We start from the raw sequence: 26,781 nt of genomic DNA, 5'->3' as shown, positions 1-26,781 counted from the left end.
CGGGTTGCGCCAACACCTGTTGAGGTATGGCTCTTTTTGCCCATGGGAGCTGGCAGAGGAAGCAGACCGTTGGGAGAGTGCCCAAGGTTCTGATGAGGTATGGGAGAGTGCTTCCAACAGCAGTGGCTCAGGGATCTTCCCGTCCTGGATGGGGGTGGAGGCTCAGAGTAGCCCAGCTAGGTCCCAGAGTAGTGAGAGGGGTGTAGGGGCTCACGGCCTATCTCAGCGGAGTAGGAGTGAGTGGGTGACTTTGAGTCCCCAGAGGCCCGAAACCCAGTCTCAAGCCTGGATGGTTTCTTCAGGGAACACCAGGTAGGGGGCCTAGGCTGTCCTGTTAGGCCACTTGAGGAGGCTCGCCTAGTGTATGGAGAACCTGGAGTCTCTGTAAATAGAGCTCCAGTGGTTCTGGTGTCAGGCAGTAACGCTCCGGTAGGGAGGGTACAGAAGTCCGGCGAGAGGAGTGGCATGGGGCTGTGTTCCCCGGTGGAGGAGCCAGTGGGTCAGGGACCAGCCGGTAGGGCTGAGTCTCCTAGAAGTGACCATGGCGACCACACGTCTGTCCTGGGGGATCTTCGCGCACTGTCAGGTGGACAGGCGACGGGAGATCTGCGCCAGGCAGACTGTCATGCAACATATGAGGCATATGTTACTCTTTGGGGGATACTGTGTGAGTCCCCAGAAGTCCTGGAGTGCCAGGCAAGTATTCCACCGAAGGTTCTAGACCAGAGGTTGGGAGACCAGTTCTCAGGGAGAGGTCCTGAGCTGGTGGGGAAGTTGATTTCTGAGGGTGCCTCTCAGAGGAGGAGAGGACGGAACCCTAGAAGGAGAGGTAGGGGGAGGAGAGCCTCACCCGTGACTGTTGGTCAGCTTGAGGGTACAGACCCTGGGCTGGAAGATCAGTGGATGTTTAGAACAGCCCTGATGAGGGGAAGAGTGGAAAATGGATATTCATTTTACATGCCACAGAGCACGAACGAGCCTCAGATTCAGTAGCGCTGATATTTGCTGAAATTGAGATATTTTAGGCTGCTTTAGGAGGGTTTATAGAAATTTTTAATAATTTTAGATTTGTTATTGTTTTATTTATTGACCGCCCTGCAATACCCTGTGCACTTTCACATTGTGTTTAAAACTGAAAATCGGCACCAACCCGACCCGCTACAGCGGGGGGAACTGGGCACTCGAACACGTCCACGAGTACCAGCCGCCATCTTAGGGCTGGCTCGGGACGCGTTCTAGCTCTTCTCCACTTCCGGGAGAGAGCTATATAGTCCTCACTCACCCAGGATGCGCAGCGGACGTGCGCAGCGGGCGCGCGCCGAAGACGCGCCTAAGACAAGCCCGTCTGCGCCCGTCCGCGCCAGATCCGGGCCCAGGGCCACCCCCCCTGGTCCGGCTGCCACTCACGAAGCCACATCTACCCTATGCTACACCTCCGCACAGCTGAAACAGTGGAACACAGGTGTGGATAGGTCTTGTAAAGTATTATTGCTAAGTAAACACTTGCCTGCCGCACCTATATCATGTGTAGGTTGCGCTTTTTCTTTGCCATCTCCACGGCTTGCGACAAACACCACATCCTACTCCCAGGAAACCCCCAGCGCTTCCCCATCTATCGACCAATATGTAAAAGCAGCATTAATCAATGTACGCTCACTCCCTCAACATAGTCTGGTAGTAAGGGAGACTATTATTAACCAAGAACTGGATATACTTCTTATTACCGAGTCATGGGGAGACGATGCTTCCGGTCCTGATTTTGTACTGGCTACCCCAGAAGGCTATTGTGTAGCTAGACAAGATAGGATCTCAGGGTGAGGTGGAGGTTTAGCCATCATTTATAGGGACACCTATCGAACAAAATGTGATCCTATTCACAGCACTAATTGTGAAGCTGTTGCATTCGCTATCAATCTTACCCAGAAACAAGCTTTTAAAGGGACACTTGTGTACAGACCTCCAGGAACACGTACCAAATTTTTAGCAGCTCTTACAGATATCACGGAATCAGTAATAGGTTCACCATACTATACGATTCTTGGGGACTTTAATTTCCCGCTTGAAAACATGGATAATCATGATACAATCCAACTTATCGCTGACATGCAGGCAATAGGACTGCAGCAGCTAGTGAGGGGCCCCACGCACAACGCTGGGCATACACTGGATGGTGTATTTACTAACGACCCCAAAATTGAGACATCAGTAGTACTTCCTTTGATATGGACTGACCATCAAGCTATAATTTTTAGGATCAAACTGTTACCTCCCAAACTCTCTCAGAATAAAGTCCGCCTGCCAGTGGGGGCACGGACGTGGAATAAGGCAGATATGCCGTATTTTATTAATCTCCTGATGTCATCTATTCCAGAAAACACAGGTGATACTGAGACCATGCCCACAAATTTGCAGGAATGGATTTTAAAAGCAGCCAACCAAGTTGCACCTGAAAAATATCATCGCCCCAATAGAGCTACGCCATCTGCTCAATGGTACACAGAGGAACTGCGCCTCCAACGTCAGTACTGTAGAAATCTTGAAAGGCGCTGGAGGAAACATTACAGTCCCTCTGCTAAGCAAGATTATAAGAGCGCTCTAGCAATCTACAAAAAAGCCATCAACACGCAAAATAATCTCTTTTACACTGGCCAAATTGAACAAGCACACAACTCAGCCAGGATGCTCTTTCAAGTTGTGAATTCTCTTTCTAGTCCAAAGGGACCTATAATTGAGAACTCGCAGGAACTATGTGATTCATTAGCCACTTTCTTCAAAACCAAGGTGATGGACATCTATTCCACTTTTTCTAATGAACAGTCAGGAAAAACTGATGCTACACCCATCATTTATCCAATACCCAATAACTCCTCTTTTGATCAGTTTCAGCCAGCTACTGAAGATCAGATCAGTGCGCTGATCTGTAAGATCAAATCAGGTTCCCCACTTGACACTTGCCCACCTACAACAATGAATAAACTACAGAACGTTATCACACAGCCGCTAACTGAAATATGTAATTCCATATTTAAATCTGGTGTCTACCCAGCAAGCTGGAAGAAGGCCATTGTTAAACCTTTAATTAAAAAACCTTCCTTCGACCCCACTATTTCGTCCAACTACAGGCCCATTGCCTGCCTCCCCTTCACGTCCAAAATTATAGAGGCAACTATGAATAAACAGCTCTCAGAGTTTATTGAACATCATAAACTCTTAGACGACACTCAGTTCGGGTTCCGGAGGGAACACGGAACTGAGACAGCACTAATAAAAGCCTCAGACGAAATTAGAGAGATTATGGACTCAGGAGGAGTTGCAGTTCTTATTCTATTGGACCTGTCAGCGGCCTTTGACACGGTCGACCACACCATCTTGGTCGACCGTGTCGCAACCCTTGGGATCAATCATCTGGCCAAAGATCTTATAGCCTCCTTTTTAGCCAACCGTAGACAGGCAGTAAAGCTGGGCAATTATTATTCGCCCACTACTGAATTGCCTTGTGGGGTCCCTCAAGGATCCTCGCTAAGTCCTACACTTTTCAACATTTATGTTTCGGACTTGGCGAGGGTCATTAAATCCCATGGGATGCGTTTAACCACCTACGCCGATGATACCCAGCTCGTGTTGGCGGTGTATAAGAATGGCCCCGTGGTAGCAGCTAAGTTTCAGGAGGGTTTACTGGATGTACAATCATGGATGCACAGTAACTGCCTGAAACTTAATGCTAGGAAGACTGAGGTTATGACCTTCGGCACAATTTCTCCAGAATGGTCTCACACATGGTGGCCTAGTCAGATGGGCCCGCCTCCGGTGCCAGCCACCAAAGTCAGGAATCTGGGAGTGATTTTTGATAATAAGTTATCTTTTGGATGCCACGTTATCAAGGTGGTTTCGGCTACTTTCTTTGTACTGAGGAAAATAAAAAAACTCTTGCCGTATTTACCAGTATCTGCAGGAAAAACGCTAGTTACCACACTAGTATTTTCAAAATTAGATTATGGAAATGCTCTCTTTCTTGGTACACACAAATACATCTTAAACAAGCTTCAGTCCGTCCAAAACATGGCAGCACGGATCCTGCTTAACATCCCTAGGCGTCATTCCACTTCTGCAGCCATACGCCATCTTCATTGGTTATGGGTTGAGAGCAGGATCAAATTTAAGGCTCTTTGTATAGCCTATAAGGCCATCCACCAGACAGGACCAAAGTTTCTAAAAGAGGCTTTTCAGGTGTACATCCCCAAAAAGAATCTAAGATCAGCAGCTAGCTATCTTTTGACTGTCCCCCGCACAAGAACGGCCACCTGGGGTGACAGGCGATTCTTGGTAACAACGCCTGTGCTCTGGAATTCACTTCCTTTGCACATTAAAACCGCTCCCACCCTTATTAACTTCCGCAAATTACTGAAGACCTGGCTTTTTAATCAATGAGAACGCGCTCTGATCTGTGCTGTAATCTAGAGTATCTCGCTGCGCCTAGACACCTTAGGGTATTAGTTGCGCACAAAAAATCTCATAAATAAATAAAAATAAATAAATAAATAAATAAACTATGTGCCAGGGGTTACTACCCCCACTCTGTGGTTAGGCAAGGACCAGTGGCGCCTAGATGGCCTAGGGCCTGTTCCTGGCCGCGGACAACTGAGGAGTACCAGTGGGGTAGCCCAGTTGGTCCGCCGAGTTCTTTTAGAAAGAATTCCATAGGTTTAGAGTGGCGTAAAACCGGAGAGTGTCCCTGCCGTTGCGGGCCTGCGTCCGTGTTTTGTCGCCCAAAGCAGGGAAGACCTTCACGGTGGTGATTGGTCTACCCTGCGTTTTGGCTGGAAGGGGGTTGTGTTGGACCCGGCCCTTCTGGCAGGTTCACCCCGAAACTTTTTGCTTTTTGTTGGTGACTTGGTTTAATGATTTTTGGCTTCTGCGCACTCTTACCACTGTGTCCCAGGGTAAAGTGCGTGCGTGTGTTGAGGTTGGCCTGCCCTCCCATAGGAATGCATGGGGGAATGTATGTGTCCCTGGTAGTTCCTGATGCGTGGGGAGTGCAGGCCCGAGTTTGGTATGTGCGGACTCGTGTGATTGAATGCTGCGCGATGATGTGTGTGGCGTGCATGTACCTAGTGTGGAAGTGCCACTTCTAGAAGTGGGCACTTCGGTGTGCAATATGAAATGTGTGGCTTGTCTGGTGATTGGCTGGTGGAGGTCACGTGACGGGTTAGGGAAATCCCCAGAGTCAGGAGGAGTCGCCCAGTAGTGAATAGGGAGTTAGCATACTGATGGCTGGGGAGGAGTACACCCGGGTCCTGAATAGGACAGGGCTTTCCCCACACAATGCTGGCGCCGGCCCCTGTGGTGCGTCTGATGACCCTAGCCCTGCCAGTGAATAGGGAGAGGGGCTGAGCAAAACAAAGTGCTCAGGGACCAGTTGTAACTGGTTCGCCCCTTCCCTGCACATTGAAGACAAAGGGTTTACTGTATAAAAAGGGGCTGTGTCCCCTTACAACTTGTTCTCTTCCAGGATCCAACTTGAGGGGGGCCTGCTGCTGCTGGGCGCCAGGAGAGACCGCCACTGGGGACTGCCTCCCTGCTGGAGGGCCCTGTGAGCTGGCCCCTGGGCCTAGTTTTTGCCCCCCTGCCTTTTGAAGACTTTGTTGCTGGACTTTTACTGGCAGTACCTGGGAGCGTTTTGTTTTTCATTGATAGCGCTAGGAGCGCTTTGTGTTGGGACACCAGCGTAGAGGAGCGCCTCCCTGGGTGCTTCGCTGAAGCCCCCAGTGCCTGAGAGCGCTGGAATTGCCTTCGGCACAGAGAGCGCTCTTCCCTGCGCCCTTGGCGCCAGGAGCGCTTTATTTCTCAAAACCGGTGCCCACCCGGCGTTTGCCCCGTCCTTGGGGATTCCGAAGTCCCCTGGCAGGTGCCCACCCTGCCAGGGACATTGCTGTGGCTGTAAGCGGGTGCCCACCCCGCGGGATATTGTTTTTATTATCTCGAGGGAGCCCACCCCTCTTACGGCAGGAGAAATCCCCGCAGCGGCCCGAGCCGCGGCCAGCAGGAAGTCAGGCAAACCTTCAAGGGACGTGGGCGGGGCCTCGCCTCAAGATCCGGAAGCGGGCGGGAGCCCACCCCGGGCTCCAGAAGTGCAGGAGAATGAAGCCAGCACCGGGAAAGGTGCGTCGATCCCCCGGCGGAGCTCTCGTGAAGTGAGAGAGCCCCGCCCACCACAGAGGAAACGGAGCGTTGTAGGCTCCTTCGCTGGCCCAGCAGAGATCGACCGGTAGGCGGGAGCCTACCCCGCCGGGAGAAGCCAGGAGATCAACGCGTGCAGCCTGGGACCCGACGGAGACCGGTGAGTGGGGGCTCCTTGGTACCTGGAGCAGAGCTCCTCGTCGTGCTCTCTGAGCGGCCCCGCACCTGACAGCGGGCCGCTCCACCGTCTGGGCTCCTCGTGCCTGCTCCAACGTTGGGGGCATTATTTCTCAAGCCTGTGAGGCTCTAGGAGGCATTGCTGGTGCTCAGAGCCCCGAGGCTCCAACGTGAGGGACATTGTAGTTTCTGAGCGCGTGGCGCTCCAATGACGGGGCAAGATTGGCAAGAGCCCATCGAGGCTCCACCTTACGGGGGCACCAGTTGTTTCATGACGGGGCGGCCCCAGATGGCAGCGGGTCGCTCCCCCCTTGCCCCACAGTAACGTTTAGGGCCACGAAGGCTCTAGGGGGCATTTTAATTGTTTTAGAGTCCAGGGAGGCTCCACGGGAGCGACAGAGTTGTTTCAAAGGGCACAGTGGTGCCACGCTCACTCCTACAGCTGCCCAGCACTTAGTGGGCAGCTGCAACGTTTAGGTGGGGATCCTTACGTTCTGGCCTGCGCAGCTGGCGCAGCTTGACTGGGACAGGACGTCCTAGCCTGGACAAGGCCAGATGGCCTAGGGACTGCCACAGGTGGTGGCGTATGTGAGTTTCTCGCTAAGGTTCCTAACCTGCACCTCTGAATGTGTGTTTATGCACCATGTGTTTTCCTTCCCTGCACCTCTGAATGTAGTTTCTGCATCATGTGTTTTCTTTCATAGCACCGCTGAATGTTTTATGCATCATGAGTTTTCTTTCCTAGCACCTCTGAATGTTTTATGCATCATGTGTTTACCTGCCCGGCACCTCTGAATGAGTTTATGCGTCATGTGCCATGTCCTACACCTCTGAATGTTTTATGCATCATGTGTAATGTGCGTTTACCCCTACAGGTATTGTGATACTTAGGTGGTTGTTTGTTCTCTCCTAGTACAGGTGGTGCTAGTGAGGTCCTAGTTCCCTGCGTGATAGTCTCCTAAGGTGGTTAGGGTTGCGTAGGTGGTACTTTCTTGTTACCAGTAGTTACTGGTTGTGTGCTATATATATGTTATTTTTGTGCTACAGTAATTTTCTATTTGGTGCTAAGTGCTAAATATCTAACAGTGCTAATTTCAGACAGTGGTCCATGTGGCCCTGTCCCCTGTACATATAATCCCTTGTAAATTCTGCCCGTGCCTGTTGGCACATTGTAAAGTGTGTGTTTTTATCTAATGTGTTCTGTAATACAAAGGCTATTTTTATAGAATACCTTGTGTGGAGTTTCCTTTGTGGTGGGCCTTGGGTGTTGTTGCTGGGTGCGCGCGCAAACGCTTTACACCTTGCCTCAGAGATAAGCCTGACTGCTCGTGCCAAGCTACCAAGGGGGTGAGCAGGGGTTATCTTTGGCGTGTAACTTCCTTGCCCTGACTAGAGTGGTGGTTTCTGCCTGACTTTGGCGCAAGCCTTAGCCAACCAGAAATCGCCAGTTCTAACACCTTGAAAATCAAAACTCTCCCACCAATTGTAGTGTGCCTGACCTCACAAATTATGGATTTACAACAAACAAATGATGGACGGAATGCTGACAATGCAGACATTCTCCCCCAGCCAAGAGATCTGGGTTAAATCCATCGTTCTTTTGCCCACTACGCCACCCCAGTTTAGACATGGCCATATGCAAATCAGTCTTGACCCTGTGCCTCATGGGAACAGTCCAGCCCGAACTGCCAAGCCATGTCTTCCCTGGACCGGAATCAAGCATCCTAGGACCGGTTTCTGGCTATCAGCCGTCATCAGCCAGGATAGCTTGACTCCAGTGGCGTAGTGAGCACGGGTCCCACGTCTGGGAATACCCATCCCACTTAGGGCAAAAAGCGTTACAACAAACAAATGATGGACGGAATGCTGACAATGCAGACATTCTCCCCCAGTCAAGAGATCTGGTTTAAATCCATCGTTCTTTTGCCCACTACGCCACCCCAGTTTAGACATGGCCATATGCAAATCAGTCTTGACCCTGTGCCTCATGGGAACAGTCCAGCCCGAACTGCCAAGCCATGTCTTCCCTGGACCGGAATCAAGCATCCTAGGACCGGTTTCTGGCTATCAGCCGTCATCAGCCAGGATAGCTTGACTCCAGTGGTGTAGTGAGCACGGGTCCCACGTCTGGGAATACCCATCCCACTTAGGGCGAAAAGCGTTACAACAAACAAATGATGGACGGAATGCTGACAATGCAGACATTCTCCCCCAGTCAAGAGATCTGGGTTAAATCCATTGTTCTTTTGCCCACTACGCCACCCCAGTTTAGACATGGCCATATGCAAATCAGTCTTGACCCTGTGCCTCATGGGAACAGTCCAGCCCGAACTGCCAAGCCATGTCTTCCCTGGACCGGAATCAAGCATCCTAGGACCGGTTTCTGGCTATCAGCCGTCATCAGCCAGGATAGCTTGACTCCAGTGGCGTAGTGAGCACGGGTCCCACGTCTGGGAATACCCATCCCACTTAGGGCGAAAAGCGTTACAACAAACAAATGATGGACGGAATGCTGACAATGCAGACATTCTCCCCCAGTCAAGAGATCTGGGTTAAATCCATCGTTCTTTTGCCCACTACGCCACCCCAGTTTAGACATGGCCATATGCAAATCAGTCTTGACCCTGTGCCTCATGGGATCATGTATAAAACACATATTAGTCTTAGGTTGGATATGAAGCAGTTGAATTTTAGGGATAGCTAGACCATTATTTTGCAGAGTTCTACAAAACTGGTTTAGAGGAGGTCCATGATTCCAAAACACTAAAATAAATACTGCAACACCTTGGGTGGAGTATTTTTAGCACAGGAGCAATCAGAGTCCTTTTATTGTATAAACTGCAAAATCTGAAAATAAGTACCTGTAAGTGTTATATGAACTCAGTCCCTACATCCTGAAAGGCCACATAAGGAGACAGAATGAGCATACCCTGATATTCCGGCCCATGTGAAAGTACCCTGTGCCTAAAAAATATAAAAATTCAATTCTGTAGGAGGCTTCGTGGATCCTTTTACTGGAGTTATGGTTCCCAGTGCAGCATTCAAGATCAGCAAATCTGTGCAGGGGACCAGAAACCTGCCACAAGCTTCATAGGCTTTGGACCACAAACTCACATCAAGGTTCACTGGCTAATATGGCATATTGGTAGAGTTCGCAGATCCACAGCCGGATCCATGGACAACATGGAGAGCACAACAAGAGTCCACAGACCTTTAAATGCTATGATAGATCCTAGAAAAACAATCAATAAATAAAAAACAGCGCATAGTAGGATTTGGCCTCACATTTTGGTTGACTGGTTGAGGTGGCTTGTGAGTACTGAATGGTAACCTACCCATATCCATCATCAAAATACATATATATAATTAAACATTTACCTGGAGATACATTTTGCCAAATTTACAAAGCTTACATTTGGTCAGAGAAACTGGGAAAGTTGAAGTAGGGCACTAAAGCACTGTGGTAAAATTGTGTTTTATCCTGGATGTACAAGCACAATCAAAAAAAGCAGTAACATTTTTTTTAGACAAAAGAAAATTCAATTATAAGCAAAAGGTGATTCCGGTATGTTCCGTGATGACTTAAACATAAAACACAATACATTCCTTGAAGTTATTTACAAAGGTGATATTGATGTTTGCTGTGAAATTGAGTTCATCTTTGTAGGTAATTCCAGACTTGTCAAAACTCATACTATTGTGATAGATTGATTGCATGTAATTGCTAGGTTGGAACCAAAATCCCTTTGCTGATATGTTCATGGGATTTGAAACACACAAAGGTGATGGGGGGAATGCTTGCAATTTTTCTAACCACTGACAATTGCTCGGGGAAACAGTCCAAACCATTGACTTTCTGCCCAGACATGGGTCTTGTGCTCACTGTGCCACTGGAATCAAGCCATATTTGGCTGAAGAGCCCAAATCAGGACAAAACTGGTCCAAGGCTGCTTGTATTGTGGTTAAGGGAGGAACTGGCTTGGCCCCTTGAGGAACAGGGTCAAGGCTGATTTGCATATAGTTGGGTCCAAACTGAGGTGGCTACTCTAAGCAATTGTCAGTGGTTAGATAAATTGAAAGCATTCCTCCCATCACCTTTTATATGTTCATGTATTACCCTAAGTGGCAAGGGTATGCCCAGACATGGTTCCATGCTGACTGTGCCACTGAAATCAAGCAATACCTGGCTAATGTGCCCTTATTATGGCGAAACTGGTCCTAGGTTGCTTGTATTCTGGTTGAATGGGGACCTGGCTTGGCAGTTCGGAAATGACTGTTTCCGCAAGGAGCAGGGTAAAGGCTGATAGCTGGGTCTAAACTGAGGTGGCATGGTGAGCAAAAGAACAATGGGTTCTGATGGTACTCCAAGCATTTAACAGTGGATAAACAAATTGAAAGTATTCTTCCCTTTTCCTTTTGTGTGTTTCACGTTTATGAGATTTGTCAATATATGGATAAAACGGATCAGGCCATTTCCACTTTTCCCTTAGAAAAACGGTTGTATATACATTCTCTGGTGGATTAAGAGTTGCATCCGTTTTGCAAAGGTTTCTTTCATTTCAAAAGATAAAGCTTTTTTCTGTAGTTGTGCTTAAGCCGTTTCCTTCATAATGCACAAACATTAGGTGATTAAAAAAACTTTACAGCAGGTGCATTAACCATAGTACTATAACATCCACAAATATAAAAGGCAAGGATTAGGCAAATAACCAGTCTTTTAAGTCAATTATCGAAAGAATTGTGCATTTCAATGCATTTAAGACCATAAGTTCTTCTCACTTTCCCAATTGCTCTATGTCTCTATTGCATCCTATCTCACACCCTCCTTCAATTTTTTCTCTCACTCACATTCTCTCTCATATACACTCATCCATTCTACTAATCTCACTGCCTAATTTCCTTTCACTCAAGTTTTCGGCCATTGACCCACTTAGATTTACTCTCTCCCTTTAAAATCACTCAGTCATTCTTTACTTATTCTCTCTCACTCACTTATCTATGTTTTCATAACACCTCTACCATGCACTCCTTTTCCCTCACATCCTCCCAACACCCTCCTTCAATTGCATTTACTTTCTGTCACTCACTCTGTTTCACTTTGTTCCCTTAAATTTTTTCATCACTCCTCAAGCCGTCTTTTCTACTATGGCATCTTCTCTTCCTCATATTCTATCTGCAGCCATCCCACAATATTGGTAGTGCTGTGTACCTCAGACTAATGATGAACCACATTTTTTTCCAAACTCTGCACTCCAATCATTATATATCAGTGATCCATCTAATGTGTTTTCCAGCTCTCTTCTTCATTTGCTCCAACCCTCAACTCAAAGACCAGAGACCTGCCCCCTCAGCGCTCTGTTTTGCAAGCTCTATCATGTGCTTCTCCCTCACAAATCTCATTGACTCCCCAATGCTCTGTGTTGTTTTCTCCTTCATGTGCTTCACCACCAGCGCCCTATGCTGCTCTCCCTCTTATGCTGTTTTTCCCCTGCCAACTCCCCATTGCTTTGGCCCCCACATTCACCAACTCCTCTTTTTATTCAGAGGACCAGCAAATTGCTGCTGGGCCCCAACCTTAAAAAAATGCATTCACACAAGAAATAGCACTCACGTTTAGTAGGGTCACATGTATAATGACGCAAATGCATTCATCATCTCAGCTGCAGCAACATTGCTTTTTTGTTTTTAACTTTTGGCCATGCTGCACAACAACTTTCTGTTGCTGTACATCATCAGCAAGAGACTTCGGGAGTGCTTGTTTCAGCCATAGTGACATGATGCCTCTGAACAACTATTGTGCAAAGCAATAATTCAGTCAGAAAAGTACTGTGCAGTGAGCTATCCACTAGATTGGTGGGTACACCCCACCAACTTCAACAAGCGGCCTGTATCTCGTTCCAAGTTCAGCCTTTTTGTACACCACAAGCAATATTATCTTCTGTGGGTCGGGAGTGTGACCTCTGCTTCTGTGCCTTCTCCATCCACAAAAGAGAGAGGGGGGTTAGAAGGCATCATAATGAGAATTTATATGCTACTCGCACATAGGTCTGGTGCTTCACAAAAGCGAGCAATACCAAAGCTCTAAAAGTCTTATGTCACAGACCTACCAGTGGTGGCTCTTCCTCTAGGACAGAGGAGTGTCTCCCCAATGCCCGTTGAGTGTTTGAAGAAAAAAATGATAATAAGAAGAAGTTATCATTTTCTTTTCCTTTGCAACTCCAGGGGGGGCTGGATCACTGCAGAGGGAGCAGGAGTGGTTTGCACTCCCCCCTACATGTGTGTGACGCTTTGAACAGCCCTCTAGGGTCGGCCAAACAGTCGTGCATAGTTGGGATGTTCTCCATTGGGCTGTATTGCACAGCCCCGTGGAGAACATGCCCGCCTCCCCAGGCACTGTCTTGGTGGCCAAACAGGCCGCTCAGACCAATCATGATGCTGCTCCTGCAACGTCTGGCAGAGTTAGAAGCCTGGTTGCTTCCAGTGCAGGCTGCAGGCAGCAGCCAGGAAGAAAAGAAGATGGAGGAGAGGCGTGCAGCGGATGCAAAAGTTATTTTTTTATCCTGATCCCCCCGCCCTACGACCGCCGTTTGGAGGCAGCTGCTACTGAGACCTACCCACTCAGTCTAGATTTCCCAAACTACTGCATTACCAAGGTACCTCATTCCCAATCCTGTGATTGTATTTAATAATTAGTGAAGTGTGGAATGTGTCACCTTGGTTCAGTTCAATTGAAAAAACCTGAAAACAACAACTTTTTAAAGCAATATCTAGAATTGAAAAATGTTTTGTCCTGCATACATAGAAACATATGGTAGTTATCCAGATCTAAAGGCTTACTTACTACTCTGACATCCCACCATAACATACTAGCAGACTCCACATTCGCCATCCCATGATTAGTGGCGAGCTCAACTCAAAGAACAAACATAAGCAGCATCGAAAATAATCCCAAAGCAACCCAAAGCCACTCAATGATGTGTGGCCACAAACCCATCTATTAAAAGACCAGAGCATTTGGTTGGCTGAAAAGAAACTGACAGGATAATGTTGGAAACAAAATCAGTCAAATGTTCCGGTAATATTATGGCCATGCCCACACCAAAGTTTGTTGTAGCATGATGTTTATCTGTCTTTTCAATTGACCAACCGATCCTAGGCAGGGTTATTCCCACACTTGCTCAGGACCAGGATACATTCATGGGTAGACAGACAGACAGACAGACAGACAGACAGACAGACAGAAAGAAAGAAAGATAGATAGATAGATAGATAGATAGATAGATAGATAGATAGATAGATAGACAGACAGACAGACAGACAGACAGACAGACAGACAGACAGACAGACAGACAGACAGACAGACAGACAGACAGACAGACAGACAGACAGACAGACAGACAGACAGACAGACAGACAGACAGACAGACAGACAGACAGACAGATAGATAGATAGATAGATAGATAGATTAGGCTGAAGGAACCATTTATTTGAAAGTTTTCCTGATGACTCTTACTTTGTAAAGAGGTACTAAATGTATGCAGTGATCTTTGTGTACACCTCACTGAATGAAAATCATTGACAGTTTGAAATATGGTATACATGTCCTTAATAATGCACAGAGAATGATGTTTTTTTCTGTATTTGGTCTTGTTGTTTGATATTTATTGTAGTAGTGTTCTTAACAAATATCTTTGCATTTACATGTATTCATTATATTAAAAACACTGGAAAGGTAACTATCTGTAAACTCCTTTCAGCTACATGTGTCTTGACTATTTCGCCAGATCCACTATTACAGAAAAATGCAGGAAGCTGGTATTGAAATGTACCTACCTGCCACAGTTCTTGCTGGAATTGACTCTTTGTTGATCCAGAAGACAATCTGAGACAGAACAACAGTCATGATGCATGGAATGTAAATCTGAATGAGGTAGTAGCCTATCTTTCTTTGCAGATAGAATAGAACCACTTGTTGTGAATAATTGCCTGTAACACAAATGACATGTGATAAGAATGTTGGAGGGATATTGTAATGGGGCAAAAGCAAAAATAATTAGCAAACATATACCTTGGCAGTGACAAATATTTCCTTTGACAGTGGAAATAATATGTAATTTTCATATAGTCATGCGTAGAAAAACAAAGTGATCAAAAGAACAACACAAAATATAATGGCTAAATGTTTGACAAAAGAGAACACCATTGGCTTCAGGTAGGAGGACGTTTGTAGGGCAACTAGAACACTGTTGTACTTTTGAGGGATTTATGACATGTAAAAACAAGTTAAGGAATTTGTAAACACACCTACAACTTTCAAGGCAGTGAGAACACCAGAGAGGATTCAAAGATGAGGTTAGCAAAAGAAACTGCGACTTAAAAGTAAACACAGCACAATACAGCACAGTAGATACATTTGCTTGAACTGCCATCCAAAGTGGCCCGCCATATGAATTAATGATTACCACTAATTGAAGGTTTTTTGTTTTATGGTAAATGTTTGGTACAGAAAACAGTAAATGAAATATTGTGGCAATGATGTGATAATCACAGGATGCTGGAGATTGTACCTGGACTGGGCACCCACTGTTTCTATGCATCCCTTCCTAATACTACTTTAGGCATTTTGGCTTCATGTGCCACATTATATGGATTATATGTATTTTAGATTTGTGCAAAAGAATGTGAACTTGCAAGTTACAGCTGTCAGCTAAACAGTGAATAGTTCTAAATTTGATTACACTGCAGGCTCACAATAACAATGTTGGTGTAGAAAAGTGCATCACAAACACATCGAACATGAGGGAGTTCTGAACTATTAAATACATACATATGAGTCACGTGCAGATGAACCAGAGGTGCTGTTATTTTGTACACAACAAGTAGAATGGAAGAGGCATCAAAGCAGCATCTGATGTATTGCGAGGAAATCAAATGAAGTTAAACGCCTAATAGGTTTGACTAGTATTTTATTTTGATTTTTTTAGCAATTGTTGATATGCCAAAAATAAAGTCGCTTGAAAGGAAGCATATTTTTATTTTGACATCGTTATGCAATTTGGCATAGCATTTAGTATGCATTGTTTCATGAGTAGACACAAAAAGAAGTACTATACATTCAGTTCAATATGTATACATATATCTATGTAAGTAAACGGGGAGGTTTTTGTTTATATTTTTAATGTGATGGATTTTAAATGTGTATGACGTCAATCAATTATTCAGGGGCTATCTCAAGGTGCTGGGGTGGGGGGGGGGGGGGTGCTGGTCCCTCTGGGTGTGGGAACTTTCGAAGAGCCAGGACTTGAGGTCCTTCTTGAACTGGGTCACTGGCACAGATTGCCCGAGGTGTAGGTGACGTGGTACTGCTTGGGTGTTAGCTCCAATAGGACAGCAAAACTTTGTTTTAAAAGTATTTGTGCGCAAGAATTGTGGGAGAGAATGGTTGTTTAGTATGTTTAAAACAGGTAGTGGTACATGTGCAAGGCAAATGGTGTAAGGCAAAATGGTTGTGATGGCGAGTGCTTCCAGGAATTACTATTTAATAGTGTTGTAGGCAGGAGAATGATATGGCTTCTTTGATTAGGATCTGGAAAGTGCATTGGAACACTGACAAAAGGTAAGTATTTTTGATACATTTTAAGAAAGCCTAAGTGTGAACTTGTCTTTGCTTACTCAAGTGGCATTAGCAATGAAACATACACAAAAGGAAGCCATTTTTGTTGCCTCTTTAAGAAAACCTATGTGCAGCCATGCGTTTGTTTTTTTGAAGAAACTTTAACTCTAGCAATGTCTTCATAACAGCAAGGTAAAGAAATGAATGTGCCATTACCATTAGTAGATACTGTTTTGTCTTTAAGACATGCTAAGGCATTTGAAACAACATCCAATTTCTGAATTAAACAGCCTCAGATTAGCAATTATAATGTCCAGTAAATAGCCTGGTAAATATCCCAACACAGTCATTGGAAATGCTTATAGGTCTGGCTTTAAAATGTGGTGCACCTTGCACTTGCAAAATCATGCATCTCAATCTACAATCATTTTGTCACACCTCTCATCTGGCTCATAAACAGACCCACTGCTCACCCTGTAATCATATAGGCACATCACTCATCCTGTATTCACATGGGTCTACCTCTCAACCTGCCCTTATACAGACCCACTGCTAACCCTGCAATCACACAGGGCACACCAATCACTCTGCATTCATGGAAACCTCTTAGCCTGCACTCACAGACTGCACACCCTGCATTTATACACCTCGCCCTCTAATCTTATGCCTCACAAGGCACCGGACACCCAAAAAACAATCACAATATACCAATTCTCACCATGCATTCACTCACCACTTAAAACGCCACTGTCACTAACCACTGACCTACTTCTCACCCTGCATACTTACACACTGCTCAACTTGCACACACACACACCCCGATCAACTTCTTCTCCCAACTTGTGCACTCTCTACTCGCACCACTCAACCTACACACCTACATTGCTCAATGTGCACACACACTACTTACACACTGCTGAGACACCACTCAACGTGCACATACCCTTCACTCCATATGCTTGCACTTCACAGACCCATCACACTGCACTAGCATGCCACTAACATCATTTAAACAAACCTCTCAGCCTGCACTCAAACCCACTAACTGTGCACACTCACTCTGCACTGACATTGCTCATACAGCACTCACACATCTCACCTATGACTCACATATCTCCTACCTGCACTCAAAACATTCACCCAACACTCATACTGCTTACATAACATTCACCCTGCATTCATACACCATTAATATACAGCTCATGACAACAGTTCACCCTACACTCACATACCTCTGATCCTACACTTTCAGACTGCTCACCTAGCACTCTCTCCGTGCACCTTGCATACACACACAGCTGACCCTACACAGTAAGACACTCCTCAGGCCACACTCAGCCACCACTCATCCGGCAATAAGACAGTTTTACCTTACAACCAGACACCTCTCAACCAGCATGTTCAACCTATACTCAGACATCGCTCACCCTGCACATAGTGAGAGCTTACCTTGCACTCAGACCTTGCTCATGCTGCATGCTCACCCTGCACTCAGACACTTCTTATGCTGCACTGAGTTATTGCCGACCCTGCACACAACCACTACTCACACACCACTTATAGACCTCTCACCCACCTCTTTATCACCACTTACATAGCTTTCACCCACTGTTCACACTGCACTAACACACACTCTAGGCACTTATTTGCCACTCCTTTTCATAGCCCACTCTCGCAGCCCTGCTTTTTTTCCCAGATTGGGCAAGTTGCACCCATTTGTGTGCATGCGTACACATGGAAAATAGGGAGCAGTGGCCCTACCCCCACCTCATCTGTTTCTGACACTTTGATGAGGCTTGCGGACACTCAGCAGAAACATGCTTCTTCTGATGGGTCTTTGCCTGTGATGGTTTCAAGGAGTGTGGTCAGCCACGCAGAGGATCTTATCTGCATGTCCTTGTGTCTGTATGGACAATAAGTATCAGCCACGCTACCTCTGCCTGCATGTCTGACACTTTGATACAGTTTGAGGCATGTGCACTACATTGCCAGCTCTGCTCCTACCTGCCCTCTCTATGAAGCGTGAGGTAACTAGCGGAGGCCTCTCATTCATGCAAAGCTTTAGGATTAAAATTGCCCCCACCCAGTGGTGCAGTGTCCCTGTAAATAATGCCAGGAACTCATGCTTGTGGAGCATCAGTGGAAGGTGTGTGTGCACTACCTTTTCCACATCTTTAACTCCTGATGCCACACCCAGCATCAGCATGAGTGTGTTGAAGGTTTTTATGATATAATGCATACTACAACAAGCTTCCGTTCAGTGTCAGCTGCACAACTACGCCACGGGTGAATGGGAAAAGTAGGGGGGATGCCCAAAGATTTCAAAGGAAGACAAATGTGCAGACTGATGATGTGCTTCGTCTACGGTGACATTGCATCACTGTGCTTGCCGCATGGCCGTTTTAGGTGAGAGGAATCTCCTTGGGACCCAATCATGTTGCGACAAGAACTGATCTTGGGGTCGCAGTACATGTCTGCCCAACCAACTTCTTTACTAATAGCTCCCAACATGCGGGCAGAGCCAAAATCCTCTCTAGTGATGCTCACATAATTCTCTGGCAACAGTTGCTCTGTTGAGTCAAAGCATAAACAGACATTGGCTCTTAATTGCAAGCTACAAATCATGTTTCGCATGGGACATGTGATGTCCCATCATCAAAGCCCATAGAGAACACAAATGGAACAATGTATCCATCAATAAAATACCACAGTCTTGACAGACAATGCACCCAACCAATTGCACACCATATAAAAGGCATAATACCAATGGCTGGAATTAAATAATCTAAAGAATTCTCTGTTTCCGAACTTCTTATTATACTTTTCAAGATTTGATGACATAAATATCTCGAGATAGCTAAATTGTCTGTGTCCAGATCTAAAAACTATAGAGTGGAAGTTGAGGTGCTTTTAGTTTATGAAATATGCTAGTGGATAATCTTGTGAATATATAATATATATCATACATTGTCAATTCAGTGCCATTTTCTCCAGTTGTCGCGTCACCTGCTTCCCGCCACCCAGCCACCCCAGTGCCCCTCGCAGGACCTACTTATTGGAAGTTGTAAAGCGGCTCCATTGAGCAGGCCCTCACGAGCTCCCCCCTTGATGCAGTCCGTGCCTCCTTCCTCGCACTGGTGCTAAGGTTGTTCCTGCCCTGTGCAGATCAGTACCTGGCAGTCTGCACCGTAAGTCAGCTTCTGCTCTTTTTTTATTTATTTCGCCATGTATTCCTTTCTATTTTGGATCCTGCCAGCCATTGGCAGTTCAGCGCCATTTTCTCCCGTTGTCCCCCCACCCACTTCCCTCCGCCCGCCTCCCCAGCACCCCTCCCAGGACCTACTTAATGGAGGCCACCACACTGCTGCACAGAAGACGCGCTCAGTAGGTGCATCAAAGGGCAAGTCTGTCTGCACCCCTCTGCTCCTGGTGCGTGCCAAGCACCAAGAACCCTGGTCCTCCGGACACCCTCAGGTATTCCACTGAAAATCGACTAGTCCTGGACCCCGGGCACAGCAACAACTGCTGCCTCTCATTGCCTTGTTCCACAGCAGGATTGTTCATCTGCCCCCGCTGTTGCTTCTCCTGCAACTTAGGACCACCCATCCACACAGAAGCCAATACCACACTCACCCCACTGGCCAACACCACCCTGAATCTCTCTGAGGGCTCCTGATCAATGCCAGACCACTCTGGAAACACGCCACCAATGTCTGGTACACCATTTCCACCCTCACCCCTGATGTAACCTTCATCACAGAGAGCTGGCCCAACCCCACTGCTGTCCCCAACATCACCATTGTTACACCCAAGGCTACAAGATGACACACCGGGACCGCACCAGCAAACTCGGAGGTGGCATGGTCATCATCCACAAAGAATCTGCTGCACCACCACCGAAGACAACACCACACCGATCATGAAACACCTGAATTTCCAACTGCACACTGACAACATAATAACTTTCAAAGGCACCCTTGCCTAAAGACCGTCAGGAGGACCACAAAATGGCCTCTGCGACACCCTCAGAGACTTCATCGGCCCACTCACCATTGAATCCAAGCAGTACATCTTCCTTAGAGACTTCAACTTCCACCTGGACGACCCCACAGACACTAACTTCACCAACCTCTTAGATCGAATGGACAACATCGACCTCACCCAGTTGGTTATAGACCCAACACAGACTGCAGGACACTCACTGTACTCTATCTTCAGGCACAGCAACATAGTCATGTACAGCCATACCATGGAACTCACTTGGACCGACTACTCCATCGTCAACTTCACTAGCCCGATGTCGCAATCAACCTGAAACCGGTTTTTGTGAACTTCAACATCTGGATCACAAACGCCACCGACCGAGTTGCCCCCCTCAAAACAGGCAAACCCACAGATCCACCAAACAAGCTAGCTGGTACACACCGGAACTCAGCAGAATGAAACTTTGCGGCAAGCGACTGGAGAGAAGATGGCACACCAGCAGAAATGACACAGACCGAGCCATCTTCAAGTCAGACCTCAACAAATTCCACCAACAACTCAAAGACGTAAAAAAGGAGCATCATTCCTCCCTCACAGGAACTCAGTGACACACTAGCAAATAACTTCCACAACAAGATATCCACCATCTACAGGAACTTTGAGCCCCAACCCACCAATCTCCTCAACCTCCTCACGACTCCCGAAACCTTCCCAGATGAACATTTCACAAGATGAGAACAGCTCACCACACCAGACACCAGACACCAGAGCCATCATGAACTCCACCCACTCTGGAGCACCCACCAATTCCTGCCCTCAACCCCTGTTCAACCTAGGAAGCGACAAAATCAGCCACCAATTCACCACCGTCCTCAACGCATCCATCACCACAGCCTCCTTTCCCAACACATGGAAACACAGAGAGGTCAGACCTCACCTCAAAAAACACTCCGGAGACCCAAGCGAATTGCAGAACTACTGCCCAATCTCGCTGCTCCCATTTCCCGCCAAAGTCCTGGAGAAGCTGGCAGCTCACCGAATACCTGGAGAGAAACAACCTGCTAGACACCTCCTAGTCTGGTTTCCAAGCTAACCACAGCACCGACACCGCTCTGATCGCCACCATGGACAACGTCAACACCCTACTTGTCAGAGGATAATCGGCCACCCTGCTCCTTCTCGACCTCTCCACTGCCTTCAACACCATTTCCCACCACACACTCATCAAGAGACTGCACCAGATTGGAATCAAGGGAGACGCTCTCAGATGGATTGCATCATTCCTTACGGAACGCATGCAGAGTATCTGCTTCTACCCTTAACCACAAGAACCATCTACAGCATTTCACAATTCTCATTCCTCAGCCTACGTGACACCACTAGCTGACATCATCAGAACCCATGATATCAACATCATATCCTACGCCAACGATACCTTGCTAGTCCCATTGGTCTCAGCAAACCTTGCACCAACAAGGCCAATTTCCACAACGGCATGAAGAACGTTGCATCCTGGATGAAAGACAACAGTCTGAAGCACAACACAAAGAAGAGCAAAGTGTTGATCTTTGGCAACCATGCCTCCTTCTGAACAACACATGGTGGCCCGCTGAACTCGGACACAGCCCCACACCAAAAGACCACACCCTGCAACCTCAGCATCATCCTGGACAGCCCACTCATGAATAACAGATCAACACAGTCTCCTCTGCCTGCTTACACACTCTCCTCATGCTCTGAAGAATTTTCAAATGACTCCCCATAAGCATGAGCAAAACCATCATGCAAGCCCTAATCAGCAGCCGTCTGGACTATGGTAACGCACTGTATGCACAGGAAGCACAACCAAACTCATAAGAAGACTTCAGGCAATACAGAACTCAACGGCCAGACTATTCCTAAACCTTTCCAAACGGATCCACATCACCCAGCACCTAAGGAACCTCCACTGGCTCCCCGTCCAGAAAATAATCCAATTCAAATAAGCATACAAAACTCTCCACGATCAAGGACCAGTATACATCAACCACCGCTTGAAGCTTGAACTTTCCCAACCATCCAGAAACTTTTGCTCCACCTCCCTTGCCTTTGCACAGATACCAAACATCCTCCGTAGCCACAGCGGAGGCCGCTCCTTCGCCTGCCTTGCTGCCAAGTCCTGGAACGACCTCCTTCTCCAACTTCGAACATCACCCTCGCTGACGGACTTTAGGAAGAGACTCAAGACCTGGATTTTCGACTAAGCCCAGCAACTGGATACCCTCATGGGTGATAAGCCACGCTCTACAAGTACTGATTGATTGCTTCATCAAGGACAAGGAAGAGTAGATTTCAGCACTAGGAAAATTACAACAAGTCTGCGTGCCAAAGAAGCAAGCAAGAATATGCAGTCACCTGTAACTTTTGTCTCCGGAATACATTCTCTTTCTCTGTTCTTACGCTCTCGCTTCGTTGAGTTGTTTTGAGCTAGGTGAATATTATACATCATTGTTAGATGTTTTTACACTAATTCCCTTTTCACTGTCTTTAGCGTTACCCATTCTACCATCCTAGTAATGCCAAAGCGCGGCCTTTCTGTCTTTGAGATAAGGATACTTGGTCTCCAGCAGGCTTTCCATGTCAGGCTTTCCGACATAGAAAGCCTGTAGGAGAGCTAGTATGGTGACCCCTAGCATGGCCCCCTTGCCTCTGCAGCCTCTGTTTGGGGGCCAAGGGGACACCTCAGGGTGGTCCCCTGTTCATCCCTGCACCCTGTGCTAGGGACCCTGAGGTGCCTACCACACGATACAGGGATGAACACATACTCCCATGCTGTAACAGGAGCTCTCCCATCGAGCAATGAGAGTTTGCGACTGAAACGTATTCAGTTGCATCATGATGAGGCGGTCGGAACTGCCTACCGTGGGACAATTTGTCCCGTTTCCGAGACGGTCTACCCAACATCGTAATATGCCCATGTGTCTTCTGTCTCCATTGGCTGAATGTTGGCTTCTCCAGTCTGAGCTTGTGGTAGTTTAAAAAACTGATGTGGACTATCTCGGGGGCAAATCTGTGAATACCACAATCCAAGTAAGAATAATGTGTTGTTTTGACTTCCACGATCCAGTGAGAAAAATGAGGAATGTGTATCTACATAGAAGCATAGTTCTTCAGATAAAGGGACCTCCTTGTCCATAGAAACAATTGGGGTGATTATTTGGAGCAATTGATCCTTGCCTTTTTAGTATAAAATACTTCGCCTGCCATGGATATGCATTATTTATAGGGTTGTGCAAAATCAGCATAATTTGCTTTTGCTCATTAATGCAAAATTCCAGCAAAATTGCACAGAATTATGTAAAATTTCATTAAATGCAAATCTGTCATTTAGTGTTCATTTTGGAGTGAAATGCGTCCTTGTGTCAATTTTTGAGGCAAGAACTCATTTAGGCTAAAAACAGTGTAGTAAAACAAAAGCACAGCAAACAACAGCTGCTCCTATTCTATTCTTCCTGTGCACTTGCAGTAAGTCTTGACCATGTACAGCATGTCATATTTGAAGTGGTGTAAGTTTTTGAATTTTGAGTATCCAGCATAATACAAACATTTCAAATTAAATTTAGGTTTTGCCCAAGGCCTAACTATTAAAACCATGTGAATAATCACTTCCTGTAATCAGGAATATTTATTATTACATTTATAATAAGTTGGAATCATCTGACAAATACCTTGCAAGGTAAATTATGTCAAAACAATTGTACTTTATTTGCACTCTGAAGTAAAATCCCTGGTTTTAACACAACATATAAAACCATCTAATGGCGGGTAAACCATTAGGCTCATTGAAATGTCCCCCCAGTTACAAGGGAGTTTCATTTGGAAAGCTGGTGAAAATCCCAGTTGCTAGCCTCACTAACTGTTATATCCATTATAATATACCGGGCCACCATAAGTCAATTTAAAGCTCCATATAACGGTGATGGTGATTCATTTTCCAGCTCTCAGGTAGCATTCAGAAACAAGCAGTGAAAATCCTATTATTGCTAAAAGCCAAGTCATGTGTCTCACTGCCCAAAGTATGCACAATGTAAACCTCTCATGGTGGAAATTCAGAATTTCTGTAATAGGACATAAAGCATAGTGAGATAAAGTTAAGCAACTAAAAAAACTGGAATTTTTATATCCATGGGTCCTCATGACAAATACATCAGCAAATCTACTGGGTTCCTAATATGGATGTGTTAGAACCGGCGGTCTCTAGTTGGCAGAGGTATACACTTCTGACAAATAGGGACCAACCAACTCTAGTCAGGGAAAGGGGATTACACACTCAGATAACCCCTGCTACCCCCTTGGTAGCTTGGCAGAGCAGACAGGCTTATCTCAGAGGCAGTGTGTTAAGCATTTATGACCACATACAGTAATAAAGTGAATACACTACAGATGGACACGACACAGAAGTTATTATAAAAATAGTATTTTTATATAAGGCTTAGCACAAGACCAAATAACGACAAAAATATACCACAGTCTTAATAAATACTCTTTGGAAGGAAAAGTAATAGTTCAAGTAAGGTTTCTTCTTGGCAAATAGTTCTTTAGCAAAGTATTCTTCTGAGCACAGTTCTTTGGCAACAACGTAACCCCCACAGGAGTCACACGACGTCGAGTCTACAAGATTCCCAAGGTTCGGCGTCGACCGCGAGGAGCGCTACGTCGAGCCTGGAGTCGCAACAGACCCCACAAGTACAGTACCTTGAGAAACGAAGAAAACGATGATCCACGGCGTCGAGATGTCGGCGTCGAGGTCGGCGTCGATCGTGCCTCGGAGTCGGGTCAATCCGCAGCGGCGTCGAGGGATGTCGGGCCGGAGCAGCGCTCACGGCGTCGAGAAGGGCGTCGAGTCGATGCGATCAGCAGCGGCGTCGGGACGGGGTCGCTTGGAGGTAGAGCCGATACTCACTCCTCACTGGCGTCGATACCGGCGTCGAGACGGGGTCACTTGGAGCCGGGGCCGATACCCACTGCTCACTGGCGTTGCTGCTGGCGTCGAGACTGCAGATTTTCCCTTGGGTACTGGAAACAACACTTTCCAGCAATTCAGCAATTCAGTAGATGGTGAAGTCCTTTGGCCCTGTGACTTCAGCAGGAGACTGGCACTCTTCCAGTCCTTGGAGATTTCCTAGCAAGTGTTCAGAGAGTACACACCAAGTTCCTCTCTCCTTGTTCCTTGGCAAAAATAAAGAAGCAGCTTTCAGGTTCCTCCACAGCAAAACAGCACTCTGGCAGAAAGGGGAGGCAAGTCCTTAGATCAGCAGGCTTCTTGTCCTTGGTACAGGTTTCCTTGTCAGAAGTGATCTGAGTTCTTGGTTCAGGGGTCCTTCTCTTATACCCCGTTTTCCCTTTGTTCCCTTTGTCCAAGCAGGGAGATTCCCACCATCTCAGGTTTGTTGTGGGTGTTGCCAGGCAGAGGCACCTGGCCTATTCACTGAGCAGGGCAGAGTCCTCAGCCGCCCAGCAGGAGGCGGAGCCAGTATTGTCACTGGCAGGAGCAGGGCTATCAGTCGCCCAGCAGGAGGCGGAGCCAGTATTGTGTCAGGCAGGGCAGGCTACTCTTCCCTCACTCTACGTGTAAACGCCCCATTCACCCCACACTGACTCACCCAGACCTCTGGAGCCACCCAGCCCCTGACACACACACCAAACCAGCAGAGACCGGTAGATAGTTGGACAAGAAAATAGCCACTTTCTAAAAGTGTTATTTTCAAACATAGAATTTAAAAACCATCCATCCTAAAGGGTGTGTTATTAAATTCTGAGTTCAGGGATACTAAACTCGACATGCTACCATGCTCCCTGAGTCAGATAGATTATAATGGAGTTAATAATCAGTCTGCCCAGTCTGGCCTATTGGAGGCAGGTAGCCCTTCAATAGTGAAAAACGAAAATGGCTGTAATTCACTATTAGGTCATGCCACACACATCAGGGCATGACCTACCTTTTACCAACAATGCACCCTGCCCTAGGGCCTACCATAGAGGTGTCTGAAATGTTGCAAAGTGAAGGTTTAGAGACTGGTAAGTGTGTTTCCTTACCAAGTCGACATGGCAGTCAGGGACTGCACGCAGGCGCTGCGGTGGCAGGCCTGAGACACATTTTACACGCTGCTTCTGTGGGTGGCACAACCAGTGCTGCAAGCCCACCAGCAGCAGTTAACTTACACGCCCTTGGCACACGCAGTGCACTAGACTAGGGTCTGAACAGTAAGTCAACCAAGCCAATCATGGTAACACCAATCAATGTAACAATTTAACATAGGGAGCACTTGCACTGTGGCACTGATCAGCAGTGGCACAGTGCCCAAAGCAATAATCCAGCAAAAACATCGTAAACAGAGGAGGCAAACAGAAAAAAATGGAGGAGAGACTCATGCCAATGATGCCAGGTCTAACACGTGTCCCCTCCAGCTGAAATGTGGGGAGAACTACCCTTCACCCAGGGAGTCCTCATCACTAAGGCGGAAAAATCTGGACAGACCATCAGCATTGGCGTGATCTGTACCAGGGCGGTGTTCCACCGTAAAGTCCATCCCCTGTAGGGAAATGGACCACCTCAACAGCTTTGGGTTCTCACCCCTCATCTGCATTAACCATCTGAGGGGCCTGTGGTCTGTCTGAACCCGGAAGTGAGTCCCAAACAGGTAGGGTCTTAGCTTCTTCAGCGCCCAGACCACAGCAAATGCCTCACGCTCTATCGCACTCCACCTTTGTTCCCTGGGAAGTAACCTCCGGCTGATGAAGGCTACAGGTAAGTCTCGGCCCTCCTCATTCATCTGTGCTAGAACAGCCC

General features: G+C 46.8%; 1 protein-coding gene across 1 annotated transcript in view; it reads right to left on the bottom strand.

Moving 5' to 3' along the window:
- LOC146810796 (gamma-aminobutyric acid receptor subunit alpha-6-like) overlaps positions 1 to 26,781 on the bottom strand; it is a 442,745-nt gene that overhangs the window by 167,600 nt on the left and 248,364 nt on the right. Inside the window, exon 7 of the mRNA XM_085617827.1 lies at positions 14,189 to 14,341. Within this exon, the coding sequence (XP_085473953.1) occupies positions 14,189 to 14,341 (153 nt within the window). The remainder of the gene's footprint in view (positions 1 to 14,188; positions 14,342 to 26,781) is intronic.

Source organism: Triturus cristatus, chromosome 7 (genome assembly GCF_964204655.1).
Source record: "Triturus cristatus chromosome 7, aTriCri1.1, whole genome shotgun sequence".
NCBI classification, from domain to species: domain Eukaryota; kingdom Metazoa; phylum Chordata; class Amphibia; order Caudata; family Salamandridae; genus Triturus; species Triturus cristatus.
This window is presented reverse-complemented; position numbering and strand designations above follow the sequence as displayed.